This window comes from Lonchura striata, chromosome Z (genome assembly GCF_050655825.1).
Source record: "Lonchura striata isolate lonStrDom1 chromosome Z, ASM5065582v1, whole genome shotgun sequence".
Taxonomy (NCBI): Eukaryota; Metazoa; Chordata; class Aves; order Passeriformes; family Estrildidae; genus Lonchura; species Lonchura striata.
In genome coordinates this window covers 72,403,347-72,424,884 of record NC_140740.1, presented here as the reverse complement: position 1 = coordinate 72,424,884, position 21,538 = coordinate 72,403,347, and the positions used below count along the sequence as shown (strand labels likewise).

Below are 21,538 nucleotides of genomic sequence, written 5' to 3'. Positions count from 1 at the left end.
CATTGGCTGCCAGAGATTTTTGAAGTCACAACATTATTGCACACAGTGGACCTAATTATTATCTTGCCATAATAGCGCACACAGAATTTTAGAAATGTTTGGGAGAAAGTCCTTCAGTTTCTTCAGCACTAAATGGCCAAATTCCTGAGCTGATGGTATCACACCACCTCTACAGTGTTCAGAGAGAGACTGAAGTACAGAGCAACACGGTGAACCTGTTGGTACAAGTAATCCAAGGAATTTCAGAGGACTACCACAGAAAAACGTACAAGTGCTCATTTCCAAGAATGATTTAATGCAACGCAGGAGGCAGGAAAATATGCATCAGCTGTATTCATGTACATAATTATTCTTTCATCAATACTTTTTATTCAATTTTTATTCAAATGATGCAGTAACACAGAAATAAAAGAAAGTTACCAATCAAACTAATATTTAATTTCCTTTTAATTACTGTACTAAAATTAAAAAAACCCATGCAATCTGCAAACCTACATTAATGTCATAGACATCTTTGTTACTGTAACACATCTTCAAGTCTATCAGCTCATGCAAGGCTCATGTGTAGCATACCATTACTCGTATTTGACTAATAATAAGAACAACAATATGTTTAATATATATACAGGGGAATTACCTGATCTTTGATAAGTTCTACTGCAGGTCTTTCAAGGTCTAGCTCATAACACAGCCTCATAAAGAGTGGCCCAAATTTAAAATTATGTAAGGCTCTGATTCTATTCTGTTCATGATACCTATGGGAAAGATTAAAAATTAATCACATAGGGCATGGAATTTGCCAAGGGAGAACAGCTTTAAATAGACAGCCAGATCTGTAGGCACAATGAAAGAGGCACACTTTCCTAGCTGCACCAGACAAAGATCTATAGGTAACAGGAAATCAATTTTAAGGAAAACTATTGTTTTGATCAAACAAATAAATTAATTGGTAATAAAGAATCTCTTTTATTACCAATAAAGTAGTCTTCATTGAATAAATAATAGAATGGGTCGCTGCTGTTAAAATTCTGAGCTACTTGACCTTCTATTCATGGGACAACAGCAAAGGAAGTTGCACCAGTTTCTTTTAGCAGCAGTACCTCAATGTAAAGATAAAGCATTTCATTTTCTTTATAGTCCCTATATAGTATTTGCTGGGAAAGTTTTCAATCACAAAACCTTCAGCTACTGATTGCTGGTTGCGGGCCAGTTTATAACCAGGCATGTTTTTGCTGGAATGCCCCAGAACACCTCCACCTTGCAGCTGTGGGATAATTTTTCTCTCTGGTTCACCATACTGTAGGACACCACTTTGCTCCCATAGCTTAACTCTCCTTTGACTTGAGAGTCTCTAAAGGGTTGGAACATCCAAAGTGCTTAAATAAAGATACAGCCTTAAATGAAGGGATTAACTATGCATATTAACTATGCATTAGGTCAAGACCTCAACTGCAGATACAGCCTGGGATGATCTAATAAAAGCAAAAAGATAAAGACAGAAAAGAGTGTTACCTGTAAATAATTTTTCTGGCTAGTTCCACATCAGATGAAGTCTGACATAAATGCAGCAAATTTTTTAATTCATTTCTGAGAATGATTCCATTTTTCTTTAGTTTTTCTTTAATATTTTTAAAGTATTGATCTGAAAATAAAACAGCAGTCTATAGACAATTCCATTACCTGAATTACATACTTAATACCTGAAACATGGAGACTCAATGAAGCAGAACTCTTGTTTTTTCACCAAGAAAACTGCATAAAACTTCTAACAGTCAAGCATGTTCAATATTTCCCCATGAGATCATGTCAGACTTAGAAAACCAAGGAGATGCTTAATGTGAACTTAATTTCACTATATATGTTATGGGGCATATCAGGTAATGCAAAAGTTTTAACAAGGAACAAAGTTTAGTGACATTTTATCTTCTTTTTCTAAAAGGCAAGCAAGCAAGCAAAACCATTTCCACTCAGCATTCAATTGACCACTTCTACTCAATACTGTTCAGACAGAAGACTTAAATTCCTTCACAGATGACGAACACACAAAGATTTCATACATAATCTACCTATTTCTTTAAATAGCCATAAACTTGGGAGTTGCTACCCTTCTACTCCAAAAGAGAGGGTTCTCCATCCAGCACATTTTCCTATGACAAATCAAGCAGAATGACTAGTCCTTCAGTTGGTAATTTCAGGCCTCTAACTCAGATACACACAAGATTAAAATCACACGTACCACCTAGTAGCTCTGTTCCTCTCATGGTGCTGCCAGCATCTTGGGCTGGGAAATGAACTTTTCTGCAGAGTTGCTGAGTCACTGCTCTTCCCAAGAGGTACAAAGCAGGCACCTCAGAGAACAGTGCGTACAGTTACTTAATACACATCTGTAGCAACACGCAAACACAAGTCCTTACTCAAGACTGAAGTGCAGAATTGAAGCCTGTGAAGCCAGACAAATGCATATGTACAAGTATGCACATATAATGGCTGTGATATGTTCAAAGGTGTGCCAGAATTTCAAAAACATTTGGATCTCAACTGTATTTACATTATTCTAGCTAACTGTATAACTGCTGTAGCTAATAGTATAACTATTGTAACTACTGTAAAATAATTGTAGTCAATACTTTCCTCATAACAACAATAAATAATAGTTATTATATATTCTGTATAACAGTTATTACTGCTTTTCCCTAAACTTTCTAAATCAAGTTTATTACTAACCATAATTACTTCTTTTCATCTTTGAAGTATAACATTAAATACTCAACACAGAAACCATGCACACATACAGACAAATAGGTGCTTGGAACAATGTTTTCATTAGTTTTCAAAGAATACAGTTTACGCAAAACCAGAGGGTCAACTGTGATCTATGAAGCAAAATATTTGGCTTCTACTAACCTGCTTTAGCAGAAATTATTGATCCCCAGTTCAATGTTTTTCAAGTACAGGATGAATAAACTGTGATATAATGATATCATTATCCCAGCAAAATATAATGATATTATGACTCAAAACTATACAATTTAAATACTACTTGATATAGAAAAAATGTAAGGAAGATTTTACTTCCCTCTCTGTCCCAGAAGAGGGAAGTAAAAAAGGGGTTTATACAAAGCTAGATCTGATTATTTGTCTCCCCTTAAAATCAGCAACAACCTTTGGAACAGTTGTCAGTTTCTATCACTAGCACACACACACACGATAAACCAGGAGTTTTACCTTGCTTTTCTTAAATAAGGAGGGCAGCTTCATGTTTATATTTATGTTTCTTAAAGAAAGGAATTTGTATACATTTTAAATAGCATGACAAAATCAAAGTAAAAAATCCACTGATCCTGCTCCTACATTCATTTGGAAAACATGAATTTGTTTTCCATATTCTGAGTAGCATATATCATTTGGAATCAGATGTACAAGTGAAAATGCACATTAGACAAAAAAAATTTAAAAATATGCTAACAAAATTTAGGGAGCAGAATTAAAAAAATTACAGTGAGAGCCCTTTTATGGATAGTAAGGTAACTATTTAGCTCTGTGTTAACTTTCTGTGTCATATGAGAAGCAAGCTTTGTAGACTGAAATGCTTTTTTTTTTTATTAGACTAGCTAATAAAGTTGGAAAAGTGAGCGTACAAACATTTCAGGTCTTGTGTAAACACCTCACATACATGAAAGCTTCTCAACATGCATTCTCAACACAGCATAACTAATACTACGTTTCATTCTACAAAGCCTCGCATCTTCCAATAATGTTAAGTACAAAATATTTGCAAGAGGAAGACATAATCTGTTTCTTTAAGTGAGGTCAATTGGTGTCATATTGTTACAACTTTGACTATTTGTTTCCTAAGACTCATGCTAAAGTGGTAATTATGAAATAAAGGGTATACCTTTATTGCCATGAAGCTCATTTCTAATTGCCACTTTCATCTGCTGAAATTCTTGTAACTTTATATCTTCTTCTGTTAGCAGATACCGCTTCCCTGCCATAAGAAAAAAAGAGGAAGGTAGAGTTTTATGTTACATTGTTTGATTTATTAGTACAGAACCTAGCATGTATGAATTACAGACAACTGTGCAATGCCAGACCATTGGGATAGAACACTATACAAAACCTGCAGTTACTCACATCACTGACAAAAGAACCCAAATAATATGTCACAGCTTTCCAGAGCTTATGTGTACAAGGATGAAGGATCTAGTTCTTGGATGTGCAAAAGAAAAACTAGAGACCACATTCCTCTACACCAAGCCAAAGTACAAGAAGATTCCGCAAAAAATTCCTGCTCCCTCCTTTACACTTTCATAAGGATTTGTCTTCTTTTCCTTTGTATTCCACAATTCACTAATGGCACAACTTGCTTATCCCACAGGTGCTGCTCTTGCTACTATAAAATGAAACATTCTGGAAGTTCTAAATGCAGCAGAAAGTCACAAGAAGCTTGTTTTTTTAATCTATAAAACAAACAAGTGTATTATTTGGATTGCAACACTCTGGAGACCTAGTAATGTTCTGCTGCAGTACAGACATCAGAGGTAAGACAGTCACTGAGTCTAGAATGTCAAAATTAACTTTGGGTGCTGACTTCAACTGTACTGTGTTGCAAGCTGCTTTAAAACAAGCATCATGCAAAAGCTATTTGACAACTTTTTGCTGTCACAAAAACAGGTGTCCAGATGATTTTTATTTGCAACTACTGACTTTGTAACAGAGAGTCACAATAACAGCTTACAATCTAATATTTTAAGGTTTTGGCTTATAAGGAATTATTCTAACCATGAAAGCTTAAGAGTAAGTACTGAACTGAGTAAGGTTGTTTATTCTCATTCTGCATATCCCTTGGAAAACGTAACTGGCCATATAAATAAAAACACTTGTTTTCTAAGCAAGTGAAGCATGATAACGACACGCTTCATAAAATCTGAAAAAAAAATCCATTAAATGGCACATTTATCCATTAAATTTAATTGAAACAGTTCCAAGGGACAAACAAATACATTTTATTCAGCATGAAACTGACCTGTATTACACTGCCATTTCCTTTCCACAGATCTCTGTTGGTCTACCACTGAAAGACCATTGTAAAGGGCCTCTTCAAAGCTGGTGCAGAAATTTTGCTTGTGCTTGGGGTGGGACTGGTGCACCACACATCATGGACTCTCAGTGGTCAGTGTCAATACAGAGATTAGGGCAGCATAATTTTATCTTTCTTGAATTCAATTTTCTGAATTGTACTGCTTCCTTAGACTCATACCTTAGAGTGTTACAGAAATGTTTCAAAACCATAGGGTCTGCCAAGGAAAAGGAGGGAGATGAGTATGAGAGCTAGCATATGCAGGTGGTGCAAACTATTCCAGAGAACTTGACCAAGCTGCTTAGGGTCAGGCACACTGCAACCCTCTAAATGGCAGTCCCTGAAGGGGATGGGCAGAACACCACTCAGAGAAAGTGGTCTCCATGTCTCTGAGGGATATAACAGAGGTGTAACCTGAGCACTGCTGGCACAGCAGGACAAAGAGCCCAGCCAGGGCCCAGGCTGGGGAGCCCTCTGCCATGCACCTCTTTTCCATGTGTCCCTTCTTCCTTATCTCTGAAACCCAGGTCTGGATAAGGCTGTCGTCCTCCCAGAATAAATAGACATTTATGTTCTTTTTTTTTTTTTTTTTTAATGTCATATCCTGAGAGTAGCAAGCAGGGGATATGCTGATTAACACTGATCTCTTGGGTGACCCTAGGGCAGCCTTTCAGTGGGGCCTGCAACAGCTGGAGTGGAACGGGCACAAGGGCGTGCAGTGCTAGGACACGTGGGAAAAGCCTTCGACTAGAAAGGCTTTGATTAGAGAATAGGTTTAGGTAGCATATGAAGAAGGAATTCTTTACTGGGAGGGTGGAAGACAGTGGAATAAGGTGCTTCGAGAAGCTGTGGATCTAGCATTCCTGGACACGCTCGGGGCCAGGCCGGATGGGGCTCTCAGCAACGGGGTCTAGCGGAAGGTGTCCCCATGGCACGCAGTGGATGATATTTAAGGTCCCTTCCAACCCAGGCCATTACGTGACTGCTGCACCGATTCTGTGATGTCCCTCCCCGGAGGGCACCCCTGCCGCCAGCTCGGCCTGTCCACCGCAGCACAATCCGCCACAGCACGCCGCGCCGAGCGGGGCATCCGCGCAGAACTACAGCTCCCGTCGGGCACAGAGCCGGCAGCGCGGGCGGGCCTGCCCGGAGCTGCAGTACCCCGCTAGCCCCGCGCCCCGGCCGCGCATCCCGCCGCCCACCCCCGCCGCACAAGCCGCGGTACCTCCGGGAGCGCAGCCCCAGCCGCCCGCGGCGGGCGGCCGGACCGCCGAGCGCCGCGCCGCCTGCCGCGCCGCCCGCCCGGAGCCGCCCGCCAGCACCGCCGCCATCGCCGGCCGGGCCGAGGGGCGGGGCGCCCGCAGCCGGCCCCGCTCCGCCGCCCGCCGCCGGCCCCGCTCCGCCGCCCGCCTCCTCCGGCCTCGGCGCCATGGCCGCCCCCGGGCTCCGGCGCGCCGTGCTCTGCAGCGGGAGCGCCCTCGGCGCGGCCCCAGGTCGGTGCGCTGCTGGCGGGGCGGGGGGCGCGGCGCGGCCGCGCTGGTCGCCGCATGAGCAAGGACGGGCTGTTGCGTAGGGACTTGACTCACCTTTCCCTCCTCGTCTCCTGCTATGTGCATGTGTGGAGTTGGGGGTAGCTCAGAAGAGGTTTAATGGCTAGTATGTAGAGGGGGAGGCCGTTCGCAGTTCGTTTTTTTAATAGGCAATGGATTTCATAGCTCGAGCTGCCTTTCTGGGTTAGGGCAAGCCACGCGGGATGGCGCGGGAGGCCGCCAGACCCGCGGCGGTGCGCGCTTAGGAAAACTGGTACCGGCGGTGACAGAGGCCGCCGAGCCGATGTTTCGGGAAAGCGAAGACCGGGCCGCCGGGCAGAGCTGGCCCGGCGGGCTGCGGGCGGTGCGCGCTCGCCGGGCTCGTGTTCAGCGGCACCGCGGCCTGCGCCTCGGAACTGCCCGGAACGCCTCGTGATGGCTAGCGGCCTCCTTAGCTGTCAGTGAATGAATGCCTTTTTGTCTGTGAAGGGAAAAATAGACAATAAAAAACCCAAAGCCCGCCACACCAACCCCCCCGATTTTTTTATATGTCTCTTCTATCAACGTAATTAAAAAGACTGCTAAAGGAAGTGCCACAAACCAGAAATACTTTTTTTTTTTTAATTATTATTATTATTCTGTTTGGTATAGTGTTATACATATTTTTGAAGTCTGGAAGTCTGTGTTCTGAATCTTCCTTTGATAGTTTCATGAGATGTTCAGTGCAGGATGTGTGGGTATATTGTGTGTCAGAAGGGTGATAAGAAGGAAGAATTGTTTCACAAGGGAAACTTTTAGTGCTAGCAGATAGGTATTTCGGTACAGGCTTTGAAGTAGTTGCTAAGACTTCTATATAGCATTGTAGCATCTCTTTTTAAAATATTCTTATTTCATGACATTATTTCCTGTGATTTTTCTGCATGTATTTCTCTATCTTCCTTCAGTGAGTTTTATCCAGGTGTTCCTCATGCATTTTCAAGACCTCATCATCTATGACTGATACACAAATTCTTCCAGCTGAAGCATTTTCTGTTTTGTTTCAAAAGCTAGCACAGCATCTTGAGCAGTGGTACAAAGAATGTTTGGAAAAAGCTTACAAATATATTTCAGTGAGTCTGTAGTTCATAGGATATGGAAGAGTGGCGATTATAAAAATGAAAGTATTTTCAGTGAGACATGCCTTTATAGGTGGAAATAACCATTCAGCAACAACAGAAAAGCATGTTTGTGTGGTTTTTATTTTTGCTTATGTTTTTAACCTACATTTAGCTAATTGCTAACATTTGATGAAGAAGGTTTGTGTGCACAAAGAAGTTGCTTTTATTGTTGAGGTTTTTTCTACCTTTACAAATCTGTTATTTTCTTAAATACAAAGTTTAGGTTTGGAAATACATGTTTCATGCTGAAAAAAAGCTTTTGGGGAAAGCTTTTCAGTTTTAAATATTACAACATAATAGTTGATCCACATACAAAGAATCTGAATTGTTACATTAATAGTTGTGGCATAAAGACAGTTTAATGCATTCCACTTGGCAAATATGACAGAAGAAGGTGGTACCTAATAAAATGTTTGTTTAGAGTTGTGTAAGCAACCCAGCTTACATAGTGATTTCTCTGCTCATTAGGTCGAAGATCTCTTCTTTCTTCAGCCTATGTGGACAGCTCAAAATGGGAAAAAAGAAAAAAAGAGGAGCATAATCCTGGTGAGAAAAGTTTGTTTCTTGTCTCCACTTTGTCTAATTAATTACAACCTGAGCTCATTTTGGGCTACCTTATTATTTGTAAATCCTTCAAAATAAAAAATGGTGTGAAACAATGTTTCTGAGCTTCTGTGTCAAAAAGCACTCAACATGTTAAAAATTTGCCATATGTATTCAAGGCCATGGTGCAGAAACAAATTAGAATTCCCCTGCTTACTTAAGGTTTAGTTTATATGAGCTGATTTTTTTTCTTTCACGGAATTCAAAGTGTATGACTATCTCTGACTGATGTCATTGACATTGTTTTAACGGTATTGCAGTGTGAAAAAAAGGTATTCTGGTAATGATCTAAGTATTATAGGACAATCAAAAATGATCTGAGTATTACAGGACAATTAAATTTAAAAACATTTGTTTAAAGAGGAAATTTTCCTCAGGGTTTTACAGTTTCTTCTTGAATTATAGAGGTTTTTTTAGGAGGGAGTAGGGAATGAAGCTAAACTTTTTATTTTCAAGAGGTTACATGTTAAAGTGTATCTTTACATGGTGCTGAGATCTCCTGTGCAAATTTTATAGCTAAATTATTTAAATAGATTGCATTTGAAATTAAATTCCACTGCCTTTTTGGTGTTAAGGGCAAAGCATTTTTCTGTGCTAAAGATGGATTTTTTTTTAAAATTTTGCACCACAGGTGTTTTGGGGACTCCTTTATTCATGGTCTGTTTTCATTACTAGGCCCCTGAACTGTGGTTGTTACTTGCAAAACAGATTATGGGGCTGAAAAAAGAATCATCAGGTGAAATTCAAGGGCTTTTGTCAGGCAGGACAGACAGAATGATCAGACTGATGTTTTTTATGCACTAATTTATTTTTTTTATTTGCCAATGAACATTTAGGTGGGAATTGTCAATGTGTACTGTACACGGGTGAGAAACTGGTGGATCTTTATGTATGTAGCTTGGATCCTGCAGAGACTGTTAATACCTTGTAACACTTTGCTATCAATAGGACTGCTCATGCTGTGTCTTTTGGGCTGGAGCCACAGATTTATGCCCTGGGATACATTTGAACTAGTCATCTCTAGGTGAAAATGCGTTCTTAATTTGGCAATTGTCATAGCCAGTAGAAATCTACTGTAGAAAAACCACTGTTGTGCCTGTGCTGGTACAGTCCCTGTTTGGCTTTCTCCAGGCCTGGCAGGACCTTCTGTGACTGTTTGGCAGGCACAGTTCTTGCTACTCCTCTGCTGATGGTCTTGAGCCAGAGCAGATGTCTATTCCATGATTTTCAAATAACTGCTTTGCATTTTTATTTTGTGTTCACAGAAAAGAGAAAACAAGTTAGCACGGTGTCAGCTGTATTAGCATTTTCAGAGAGGAGACAGTCCTGCAGACGTCTGCTCTGTAGCTCTCAGTTGTCTGGTTGCACATATAAACTTGTATGTACTGGCTGGTGATTATAGCTGAGTGAGTTCCTTGTGTTGAGGAAATGCTCTTTTATTTCTGTGTTTCAGAACAGACACTGTTTTAGAACTGTTGTTATGCAAAACTATGTTGTGAGGATACTTTTAAAGGCAAAATAAGTATAGAACTGTTGTTATGCAAAACTATGTTGTGAGGATACTTTTAAAGGCAAAATAAGTATATTTTGATTTAAAGTCAGTTCCATTTCTCTGCTGCAGTGATGTACTATCCCAGATACTCGTTTACTGTGTCCATGTAAGATATGATTTATTGTCTTCACTGTAACCTCAGTTTAGAATCCAGATACGAATGAGTTTAGCAAACTTCACTACTGAAAAATGTATGGGAAAAAGCATGACTGTATTTTTGTACCAAAATGCCTTTAGTAAAGGAGATAACACATTTTCAATTCCTAACTTGGAATCTGCAATTTACTTGTTGGTACGAAGATGCCTGCCTAGAAGTAATATGGATTCCATTTATTAAAAATTATGTAAAAAGGCACCCAGAATCCCAGGGGATGGCAGAATCCAGGTGATATAGGAAATTTCTTTTTTTTTTTTGTTACAAAGATTCACAGTGCCTAAATTGGCTCATCTGCAACACCAGGTGGCAGTGCTGCCCTTACAAACATAAATAATTTCCATTCAAAGCCTTGTAAAGTAAAAAGTTGCTGTTCTTTCCAGCTATGTGGATACAGAGTTAAATGTGGAACATATAAATTTGTAAGGTAAAATACTTGTCTCGGCCTTTATATTTTAGTTAAAAAAAAAAAAAATTAAAACACGCCTTTCTTTATAGCACCAGTTAGCCTGTGAATTAAGGTATTAGCTCTGCCCATCACTCTCAGGACAGGTATCAGTTTTGTCATCATTTCCCACCACTGGATCAGACTTCTGTCTTGAGTGAACCATTTCTAAGAATACAAGGGTGTTAGTAGAATAAAAGTGACCTTATATGGTGGCCAAATGTGCCCCATATTGATAATGTGCTGCTTGTTGGTGTGGCTACATTCTGTGGACAGGTACACACTGTGAATCAAACTGAAACTATGTTGATTTCCTAGGCCACCAAACTGGTATTAGAAGTTATAGCCACTGATTTGGAAGGTGAGGATCAGTATTTTCTGAGCCACCCTGTTGCAGGCAACAAGATACTGAGTTTCTATGAAGAAATGAAAATAAAAGTGAACATGAGAATACACGATAATGTATATCAGTGTATATAAGACCTCTGTGAAGGTCATGGCCTGAAATTAAATTACTTAAGCTTATACTTATGGCTTGTTTTGTTAATTTCATTAGTTCTTGAATATGCAGTAATACATTTTTAGAGAAATTGAATTTATGGAGAAATGTATTTATGTAGAAATATATTTTTAGGCAGCATATATGAGAGATTTTATAGACTAGTGTGTTTTTTGATGAGTCAGACAAAAGCATTTGCAGTATGTATCTGTTAAAATGTACATAGAATTCTGATTTGGCCATTAAAATATTGGTTTGGTTTACACAATGTCAGCACTCGGGTTTTACTGCCAACAGTGGTAGGAGATTTGAGCATTCACATGCTTGCATTCTAGTACTGCTGTCAGGATACTTCAAGAAGAAACTTTAATCTTGATTATTGAATAGCAACTTATGGAGCAAACTTGACTTGAATTATTTCAGATTATGAATTTGACAAAAAAAAAGTCTGGTTTTAGGTGTTCTTCACAGAAAGCAAGCTAGGAAATAATTACTCATTGCAATTAAGTCCTGTAATAATACTACTGCAGAAACAGCAACTTGTCTGAAAACAAAGCTAAACTTTCCATTATGTTCATTTGTCTGCTATTATTTTAATCAATCTGTTTTGTTGTGATACTTACACTTGAGATGATAGATAAGTGTTTAATATTTGTTAAACACTTATATATATGGAGTTCATAGGCAAGTGCTTTCCATACTGCAGATCTGATGGAGAGTTTCAGCTTTGTAGACCGCAATAAAGGTCAGTCATTAAAATTCTATTTGTGAAATCTCAGAGGATGATATTGTATAATGGCCAACAGTGTTGTGATCTTGTGTTTATGGGATTGTATTCATTTGGTTTATATTTTGCTAAAGTAGTCAGTGTTTTCTAGAGAGAGTTCTTCATCTTCATGAGCACCTAGACAGAAGAAATGCCAAGCTCAGGGCTTGAGTGTGGCCCAGAATGGTTGTAGGGATCACTTCTAGTTTTGGGAGGGTGATGGATAACAAAACTCTAGAATAGATCAATGAGCTCTTGAGTCTCAGGTCCACATTGCTGTATCATCAAAGATATCAGATTTTGAAGGAAACATTTCTTTCTCTCTGTCTCAAAATGGAGATTAAGAATGGTAGGTGACAGTTGATTTCATTTAGCCAGGACCTACCCGATGGTTTGATCTGGATAAGCTGAGTTGGTCACAGCATCCCTTCTCTAACTTCTAGCACTGCTGGGAATGCTTCCTGCACTTTTACCCATGTGCTTCATCATGAATTTTGTGACTTCTGGAGAGATGGGTAATACAGAGTCAAAGGCACTTACAGGCACTTCTTGTGAGGATATGGCCATATAAATTTCTTTACAATTAAAAAATTGCATTTTTTTTGTGGCTATCTTGTATAGCATGGCCTTGATTGTCTGTGTCACCTCAGTGTCTTGTGCTCTCTTTTGTGGTACTGGCCTTACTAACTTTGCCATAAATTTCCCTTTGCTTTCATAGTCATGAAAAGTTTGCCTTTTCTCAGCCAGATGATAAATGCTTATTTTATGTTTTAAAGGACTCCTCAGGAGGAAAATTGTTACATAAACAAGGAATACTGCTATGTGGCAGACAGCAGCATTGTACAGAGTAGGAGTCAAGTGTTTCATTCCAAGTCAGGGCTCTATCATTTTACTGAAAACTTCACCCATGTTCTGTAATTTGACAGACTACCTAAAAGGCCAGAGCAGCAATGAATGTCATTTGTTCTGTTAAAACTGTACCTTCAGTATTCACTATGGTACAGATGTTTTTAAAGTAATAAATAATGATACCACTTATTATGTGGACAGCATCCCTCAGAGACAGAGCATGTTACTGATGCAGTGCTGTTTCCTGCCCCAGACAACTTTGCAAGAGTAGGAAGGTTAGTCTGTTCTGATGTAGTGCTGCAATTTTACTTACCTCACATTTCACTGATAGGTGTGGAGGCAGGTTCACTTTTGTAGAAAACTGATTGCAAAACGAGCAAAGCCATCAGCTGGCCAAGGATGGCCAGTGGGCCTTACTGAACGGTATCAAAAGAGTGACTCACTGAGTAACAGTTGCAAAGGAGGAAGCAAGTTCCAAATGTCGCAGAGGGAATGTGTTAGATTTCTTGTCCTCAAGATGGAGAATAGCAAGAAAGATTATGATTGAGTCTCTAAAGCTTACAGATTTGATATCGTCAGTTCATGGTCAAACAGATGACATTAAGCATATGTTGAGCAGCTTATTCTTTCTGAATAACCTTTATTTTCCAGGAACAGTACAAAGCTAAAACTCCAAATTAAATTAATTTGACTTCCAGTTAATTCATTAAATGCAATGGCTGGCTACCTGTTTAACAGTCAGAAATTTAACTTCCTGCATGGTCAGATTAATACGACTGCTGAAGAAGAATGCTATAAAACTGCTTAGTGGTGCAGTGCCCCATTTGAATAATGGGATTTCTTTGGATTGCTGTTTGTGACTGTAAGGTTTATCAGTATGGTAAAATGGTACATGTTTCTTTGCCTCATTGTTTTACCGTAAAATAAAAATCCGTGCCTAAAGCACTGTCCAGCATATGATAGGCTTGAAAGCAAGTGGGAATTTTAAGGACATCTGCTAATTTTTTGGTTTAGGTGACTTATCTTAGTTATACTAATTTTATCCAGCACTTTATTGAATCATTTTTTTAACCTTTTTTTTCTAGTAACTTATGTTCATCATGTTGAGAATTTTCTCGTGTATTTTCTGTTAAAGTGTTCAACAATATTTGAAAGTACTGTTTTCATACAATTTTAAAATGAAACGTTAAGAACCTAGACTTTGATTTCATGGACATAGGCTCTATTCTAATTTATATGATGCCTCTGCAGATTTTCATGTTATGCCAGTTGATTAAACACATATTTTTTCTGCTTTCTTCAGCTGACTTAGCCCACTTAATGGACAGAACCTATGAAAGAAAACTGCCTGTCAGCTCTTTGACAGTAGCCCGGGTAAGGAAAAAATCCCAATCATAAACTCCTAGAAGTGACTGGAATGCTTGTGTAGTGAAGTGAGCTGAGAGGTGATAAATGATACCACCTCTGTTAGGAGTTCTGGGATCGTAAATGTCTTGTTATACTATTAAATTGCTGTATAAAGCTGTTTTATTGATACTTTGTACTCATTAGTTAGAACTCAGACCAAAACAGATGTTTTTTCTTAGTAAAATTTGGCCTCAATGTTATTGGATTGTGTGTTTCCCTTCTATGTGTTTCCTGTCTTTGTGTGGTTTCTTTGTGAAAGCTTTAAAACCTCCTCAGGCACTGCGTAAGAGGCCAGTCTGCTAAGGGAATGCATTGAATTGCTATACTGCACTGTCTGTCTTCTTCCAGTTCCAGGCTTCTTTCAGAGTGAGGCAGAGATGGACATATTTTGCTTTTACTGCAGCAGACTGAGACAGAACAAATGCTGACATGGGTTAAGGAAAGCCATTACTTTTGCTGGGATGAGTAACCAGTTCCATCCACTGGATGGGATAATCTGGAAAAGAGGAGAAAAAGGAGAGATAGGTGGTTTTAAATTCCTTGTGTAAATGAGTAAATGAAGAAGGAGAATAAATAAGTCATTTATTTTAAAAACAAAACAATAAACTAATTTCAATCTTCAAAATTATCCAGAGAAGCTGAGTTATCTCAGTAATACCACTAATTAGGGTAATTTGCACTACTAACTGCAGAGTTACAGAACACTGTGTTCAGTTACAAGAGCAAGCATTTACACAGATCAAACACTCTTGACAATTGCTTTTGGGACAGTGTCCATGAGAGAGAAATGGGTGTTCTCTCATTTTTATGAATCATATTTATTCCTTTCCTGCTTTGGGCTGACCTCCCTAGAGAAATGGCATTTTCAGATTGTCAAGCAGCCCCACTTTCGAATACCTGGAGCTAACATCAGATTGTTATTTTCTGGAACGTAGGTAAAGCACACAGGCATGCTATTGCCATGCGCAGAAGATGAGATCTCTATGTATACAGCATGCAAAGAGAATGAAGGAATAGGAGACCAAATACCAGTCAGCTGAATTACTGTTTTTAGATTAGGCTTACGGTAAAGAGAACATGTTTGTTTATTCTGAACTAAAGGTATTACATTATAAAGATGCCATAGTGTTCCAGCACCTTTATGCTTATTCTAGTAAAATGTACAGGGAAACAGGATTCACTGTTACCATAAGACAAAGTCTGGTTGAAAATTTGGCTTGTATCTAAGTAATTGATAGCACTGGGAGTTCTGTAAGAAGACAGGATTGTAAAGGAGAGGACAATTGTGCTGTACAGCATAGGAGGGTAATTTTTTTCTTACCATTGTTTATAAGTATAGTGAAATACAAAATTTTGCTGTCCTTGTGCTTCAGAATTTATACTATGAATAGGCACAACAGGCAAACTATAGGGAAAATAATATTTTTTGGGAAAAGCAATGAGGTATGTTAAAATTATCTCAAAATTGTGGCAAGAAATTTAAAGAATTGAAGATATGCTTAAAATAAAGGGTATGGTTGAAGATCAAAAGATTTAAAGGAACAGCAAAAATACAGGGTATGGAGCTATAGGTGTTTAATCTTCAGATGGCTTTCAAGATGCATAGAGTTTCTCAGAATTAAAGAAGGGAGTTGTCTCAGTTTGAAAACTCAGTTTGAGTTTTAGCAGTCTAGAAGAAACCAGAATTAGGAGTAAGTAGAGATATGAAGAATTTCAGTACTGTCAGAACAGCTAAATGTGCCAGACAAATGTATTTTGTTATATGTTATTTTCTTCTAATATGCTTCATGTGCGTGCTCCTTTTTTAAGCTTTTATTTCTTATTTTTAAATCAGTTTGTTGACAGCATTTCTTCACGAGAAGAAGTGGATCAAGCTGAATACTACCTTTACAGGTAAGCATATTTTCCCCTCAACATGAACTTTGAGTCACATGAGTAAATATCATGAGGTCTTGTCCTTTGAAGACTGACCCTTTCCAGCTTCTTGGCTTTGATTTTTCTCTTTCAAAGTATACGCATCTACTTGTCTTACAACTTGTCTTACAGCCAAGGGCTTTCTTGCCAGCTTCTCCATGGTTATGGCTGCCCTTCTCTGGACCTCTGGCATTGTCTCCTGTCATGCATGTTAATCTGAAATACTGAGCTAGCAGCTAATACAACATGCAGCTTTGATTTATGTTAGAGATGCTGAAAATATAAGTAGTCAAGTTTGTTCATAGTTTTTCCTTCTAATACTGCTTTTGTTCCCTGAATCATTATTTATCTGAATTGGCTACATGATATTTGGACGTCTAAGTGTAGGACTCAAGGAAGCTTGTTTCCTTAGAACAAGGAAGAATAAAATGGGCATCATGTGATAATGATCAAGTCAAGGGTAAATGAAATATATTATACCCTTAGTACTTGTATGTTTCCCAGATAAGCTGTGTAGTTCACTTTATGCATGGGTTGTTAACGGTTTTTGGGAACTATTTTTGTTTGATTGAAGTGTACAGGTTTTCTGGTAGCGTCAGGTTGAATAACTGCTTGCTTCAAGTCAATACCTCTTAATATTCACTTTAAGAGGGTAGCAATTATTGCTGATGTTTGATGCAGAAAAAGGTCCCATGCAAACGGCCACACCATGAAACATAAATGAGTGGCATAGTGAGGGAAAGTTAAGAAGCAGAGAAGCTTTGACAGAAAATCTCTCTTTTTCTGCCTTAATGAGAAAGTTCCAATTTTTCTTTTATTTAAGGAGAGGATATTTCTGAACAGGAGAAAAACAGTATTAAAGAAAAACTGTTTTTATGTCTATTTTTTACATAAAATGTAAAATATCTATACAAGTCTGTTGCAGACAAATGTTGTGTACATGACCTGGTAAGTTGACTGTATGTGCATTTGACTGAACATAATTAATCAGAATGCTCCCAAAGTCCCGTGGTTTTCTCCTTTGCTGCTTGTAGAGTATAAAGATGGAAATTTGATACCTCTCCCCAGTGTTTGGAGCCTCTGGGTACCTGAGTGGAAAGGTAATCAGTTCCAAAGCCCCTACAAGGCTGGAACATCTTCCTGTTACAAAAGACAAACTGCCTGTGGGAAGAAGCAGAGGGAAGTAATGGCATTTCTGTGCTTGCACTGTGGGGTTTTCCTGGAGATGGGAGTGACAGATCTTGTAATTGTTAGCTTTGTAGACTGGAGACTTTCCATCTATAACGTGAAGCAGAACTTAGTTTCAAAAATTAGTGTTCAGGAGCATTACCATAATGCATTTAGGATCCCAAAATAAAATAGATGTGTTATATTTAGGCCTATTCCAATTTTATATCCTTTTAAAGTAGTGGATCTCCAGCCATACTGTCTCCACAGAGGATCTTGAGCTCTCAAGAATAGCTGTGTGGAAACTGCTATTGTGGAACATGTCAGTAAGATGGTAAAGGCCAGTTTGAAGCATGATGTCATCTGCTTTCAGAGCTCCTCTTTTTGTTCTCTTCTGAATACCTCCCCGCTTCTGTTAACTGTCAGACTTTAAAAAAAAATCCTTTCATCTCCTAGGATCCCAGCAAAAATTCTCATCAGAATGCAGAGCACTTTCAGCCAGATCAAAGATCTGCAGTTCGCTGTACTTTGTCCTGTCTCTCTGAGATGTCACTATTTCACACATCAGGGTGTTTTTCTTATGACTGAAACATTAGCATAATGAAGAGAGGTTTTGTGATGAGGTCACTGCTGATTTTGTATGTAGGTTTTATGCCAACAAAGATTTTTCAATGTGTGTGAAAAGAATGGGTGGAGTTTTTCTTATGCTGGGACTCCTCAAGAGAATTTTTAATTGCATTAAACCCATGACCCGCCCTGTAGAAAGAAAGTATACACAGTGTCCGGAGAATGTTTTTGTATGTGCCAGTATTCTACAAATTCTTGCACAATCTGCCTGGATCTTTTTATTACCTTTCAGTTATTGGTAATTTTTTTCTGAAAACACAGCTGTTTCTGCAGACCTCAGGATTTATTACCTGGGGTCCATACCTGATTATAATCACAAAATGGGACAATAGGAAATGATTAGAAGTTATTCCTAGATGTGCTGTCTTTAATAGAATCATAGAATTTTTTAGATTGGGTGGTAGTAAGTTACAGTTTTGAGGCCTGATTTCAGCCTTTAAATAATTTTGGGGCTCTGATCTGTGTCCATATGAAATTGTTCTTTTTCCTAATAATACCTGTGTGCTGCTGCTCAGGGCAACATTCCATGCAAAATAAGTTTCATCTGCACTCTATATTTTCATGTCTGTTCTGTGGTTGCAGCAGTTGCACTTTTACTTTCATACCAGTCAAGCAGCTTAGTGTCTGAAAATGTTTTTACTCCAAAGTATTGTTTATAATAAATTTTCACAATGTACCAAAAAATGTATTTCTGAATAATATTTGCATGGCATTCATTCTTACTAGTATAGTACTTTGATTCTGTATAGAAATCTACAGTACATAATGAATACCATTACCTGTTCCAGCACAAATAGAAGATATGTAGGCATAGTGCTATAGCATATTTAATTCTTTCTTTGAGATGTTTTCATTCTCTTAAGGCTGTAGGTGAAATAACTGATCAAATCTTGGTTTTCAATGCTTCCAAAGAAGTGTATGGGTTAAAAAAAAGGTATAAAAATAAAAGAGTTAGAAATAGCTGCCTACTATTCAAGTTATGCAGCAGTTATATTTTGAAATTATATCAAGAAGTGGTGGGAGCGTCTGAAGAGAAAAATAAAATTTGTTGTCAGAATGGTGTGTTTTACCAGTTTAGACACCTGCCTTGGCTGAGTGCTTTAAAATAAGTTAATTTGCAAAAGATTTGGGCAGCTTTTCAGAAGGTAGGGAGACACAAGGAAGAGAAACCACCAGAGAGATGTACCTCATTAGAATATTTAATTATTTTCATGTGAATTACAGAAATACCAGTGTTCAGTGCTGTTATGCTATGGTTGCCAGTGTGTGATGCTGTAGCCATTCAAATGAAAATATCAGGCCATTTGGCCATTTTATCAACATCTATTCTTACACAACACATACAAAATAATGAAATAGGCTAAGAGTGGAAGAGTGTTTATCCTGTGTTTTCGGAAATTTAGGTTTTTGTGCTACTGCAGCCAAGCATACTCAAAATACTGAACAGTTTAAATGTCATAAACAGAAGGCCAAGTACAAAGTCAAAAGGCTTCCAGGCAGAAAATGTCTTAGGAATGTCGGTGATCAAGATTCTTCTGCTGTAATCAGTAGTAAAAGAAAGAATAAAGGTAGTTTTTGAGGTAAGTTGAGATGTTATTTTGCTGCCATTAAAGATGGTTTCCCAAAGGTTGAATCAGGGTGTTCCTGGCTCAAGTGAACTCTGCAAGCAGCTGTGGATGAGCTTCTGATGAGAACAATAATTTTATTGAAAATAGATTTTTAAGAACAGGATGAGAATTCAGAGCCTGTACTGCGGTAATTTTATTATAGAAAAAAAAAAAAAAAGTTAGGATCTGGAGAGTGAAGATATGCAATAAATAGTGTCAGCTTTCAAATGTTCTTAATCTGGGAAATAGGAGTTGCATAACTTGTCGCAGCTGTTGTGTTGAAAATACATATTAGGTTAAATGTACATGCTGTAAAGTTTACCCACTTACCAGGATTTACTTTGTATTTTTTTTTACACTTGTTTTCTCTGACTTGTGATTAAGGAAGATTTATAAGAAAGCAGGATTGGACATCCACTAAGAATGCGAAATATTTTTAAATACTCCAGGGCAAATCACATGATAGTTTAACATGGAAGGGGATGTTTTCTATTTTTTTTTTTTTTTTTTTTTTTTTTTTTTTTTTTTTTTTTCTCTTCACAAAGTTTGAGGAAACTTTTTTTCAGGAGACTAATGTGAGTGCTAGTAAGACCTATAGAAGTAGTTTCATTTTTGGTTTTCTTCCATGCTCTTGTTGTATGGAAGCAGGCCTGGGACCAAAGCATCTCTAACATTCCACTGCGTGAGAATTTATATTCTGCACAACACTTGTTAAGAAAACTGCCAGTATGTTTGAATGATGGCAAGTCATGTGCTAATTTGTAGGGTAGACTGATGGAGAGAAGGACAAAGGCATTAAAATATTTTTTTTCTGTCACACCTCAGCCAATGTATGAAATAAAAGGCTTATGCAGTATTTCAGTGAGGACATCCCTTCATTTTACTATATGAAATGAAAAGTCCATATGATCTTAGTTTTAAGTCATTGTTACTTAAAATCTTAGTTTATTTCACAGGCTTTAAAGATGACTATGATCTGATCAAGCACATAAAAAGGGGGTTACACCATCTAACTGGACTTCATAGTCAGGAAAAGTGTTCTGCGCTTTGTTAGTAGCAATGAAGATGTTCAGCTTAGTAATATGATACAGTAGAGTAGATCCAGTATAATCTATTGTGCTCAGACTATCTGTGGTTTAATGCACATTGCTGCATAGTATATGGTAACAGATAGCAGGTGTGATACAAGTTCCTGAAGGTGAAGCCCTTTGGAAATTGAAAGAACATTTAAGATGACCTTGTTAAGAGGTGGAGTAGTCACCACAGTTATAGATCTGATCTACTTTGTTCTGTTATACTCCATGTTAGACAAAATGGTTTTATAACCAAACAAAAATTACTATGATGGGGAGGAGGGAGATTTACATTAGCATGCATCTTTCTTTAGCTTGTAAATGATTGGGCATGTTAATTTTCAAGTAGCTGCCTTTTTATTTAAAAAATTATGTTAATGATTTTGTAGGCTTGAAAGTGTTACATCAATATTAGTTATCAAGACATTTAGAAAATTACAAGATTATATCTAATAGACATATTTTTGGCCCCAGTTAAAGAAACTTGAAAAGTCAGTTCTGTTACTCTATTCCAATAGTTTCATTTTTTCTAAGTAATTCCATCTTCAGAAATATCCAGAAAGATTAGAGTGCAGAACAGAAATGAAAATAAGTAGGTATATTTATTCATCTTGTCTGTCTGATTATTTCTGCATATACATTTGTGCCTGTGAAAAAGTGTTCTCCCTAAGGGCAGAAGCTTGATTGCAGACAGATCTACAAAACAGTTCTTTGCTGTAATTGAATAGAGGATCAGTAGATCAGCAAAGGTCACGGTTATTACTCTTACTGTTTACAGAAAAGTTAAGGATTAAATTTCTGAATATAAGGTGCTCAGTAGCAAATGAAAAAAAACCAAAAACCCAAACCGTCATTAGGGTACTTACCTTTTTGTTGGTTGTTTGCTATGTTGGTTGCTTGGTTGGCTGTTTGCTTGCTTGGTTGGGTTTTTTTTTTTGTTGTTGTTTAAATGCTGCTTTAATAGTGGGTGTTTTGAAGCTGCATGCTCCAAATAATGTGTCTATGTTGTCTGCTGGAACGAGTCCAATTGCATTTTCTGTCCTCTGTACCAAGCACTTAGCTGAGCTAGCTAACTGCAGCTGTTCCTTCTGCCATGGTTCCTGTTACCT

At 38.0% G+C, this 21,538-nt stretch overlaps 2 protein-coding genes across 6 annotated transcripts in view; one reads left to right on the top strand and one right to left on the bottom strand.

The window, feature by feature from the left end:
* PTCD2 (pentatricopeptide repeat domain 2) overlaps positions 1-6,806 on the bottom strand; it is a 30,312-nt gene extending 23,506 nt beyond the window's left edge. For 2 of the 4 annotated variants that reach the window (XM_077790368.2, XM_021531766.4), the window contains exons 1-4: positions 6,306-6,434; positions 3,896-3,988; positions 1,513-1,642; positions 638-755 (exon numbers count right to left, since the gene is read on the bottom strand). In XM_077790368.2, the coding sequence (XP_077646494.1) occupies positions 638-755; positions 1,513-1,642; positions 3,896-3,988; positions 6,306-6,411 (447 nt within the window). In that variant the 5' untranslated portion in view covers positions 6,412-6,434. Of the gene's footprint in view, positions 1-637; positions 756-1,512; positions 1,643-2,236; positions 2,441-3,895; positions 3,989-6,305; positions 6,435-6,666 lie in introns of those variants that run through there. The other 2 variants (XM_085566531.1, XM_077790370.2) reach the window with 2 other exon arrangements.
* MRPS27 (mitochondrial ribosomal protein S27) overlaps positions 6,482-21,538 on the top strand; it is a 38,329-nt gene continuing 23,272 nt past the window's right edge. The window contains exons 1-4 of one of the 2 annotated variants that reach the window (XM_021531758.3): positions 6,482-6,573; positions 8,235-8,312; positions 13,938-14,008; positions 15,876-15,934. In XM_021531758.3, coding sequence (XP_021387433.2) covers positions 6,510-6,573; positions 8,235-8,312; positions 13,938-14,008; positions 15,876-15,934 — 272 coding nt within the window. In that variant the 5' untranslated portion in view covers positions 6,482-6,509. Of the gene's footprint in view, positions 6,737-8,234; positions 8,313-13,937; positions 14,009-15,875; positions 15,935-21,538 lie in introns of both variants that reach the window. The other variant, XM_085566532.1, reaches the window with a different exon arrangement.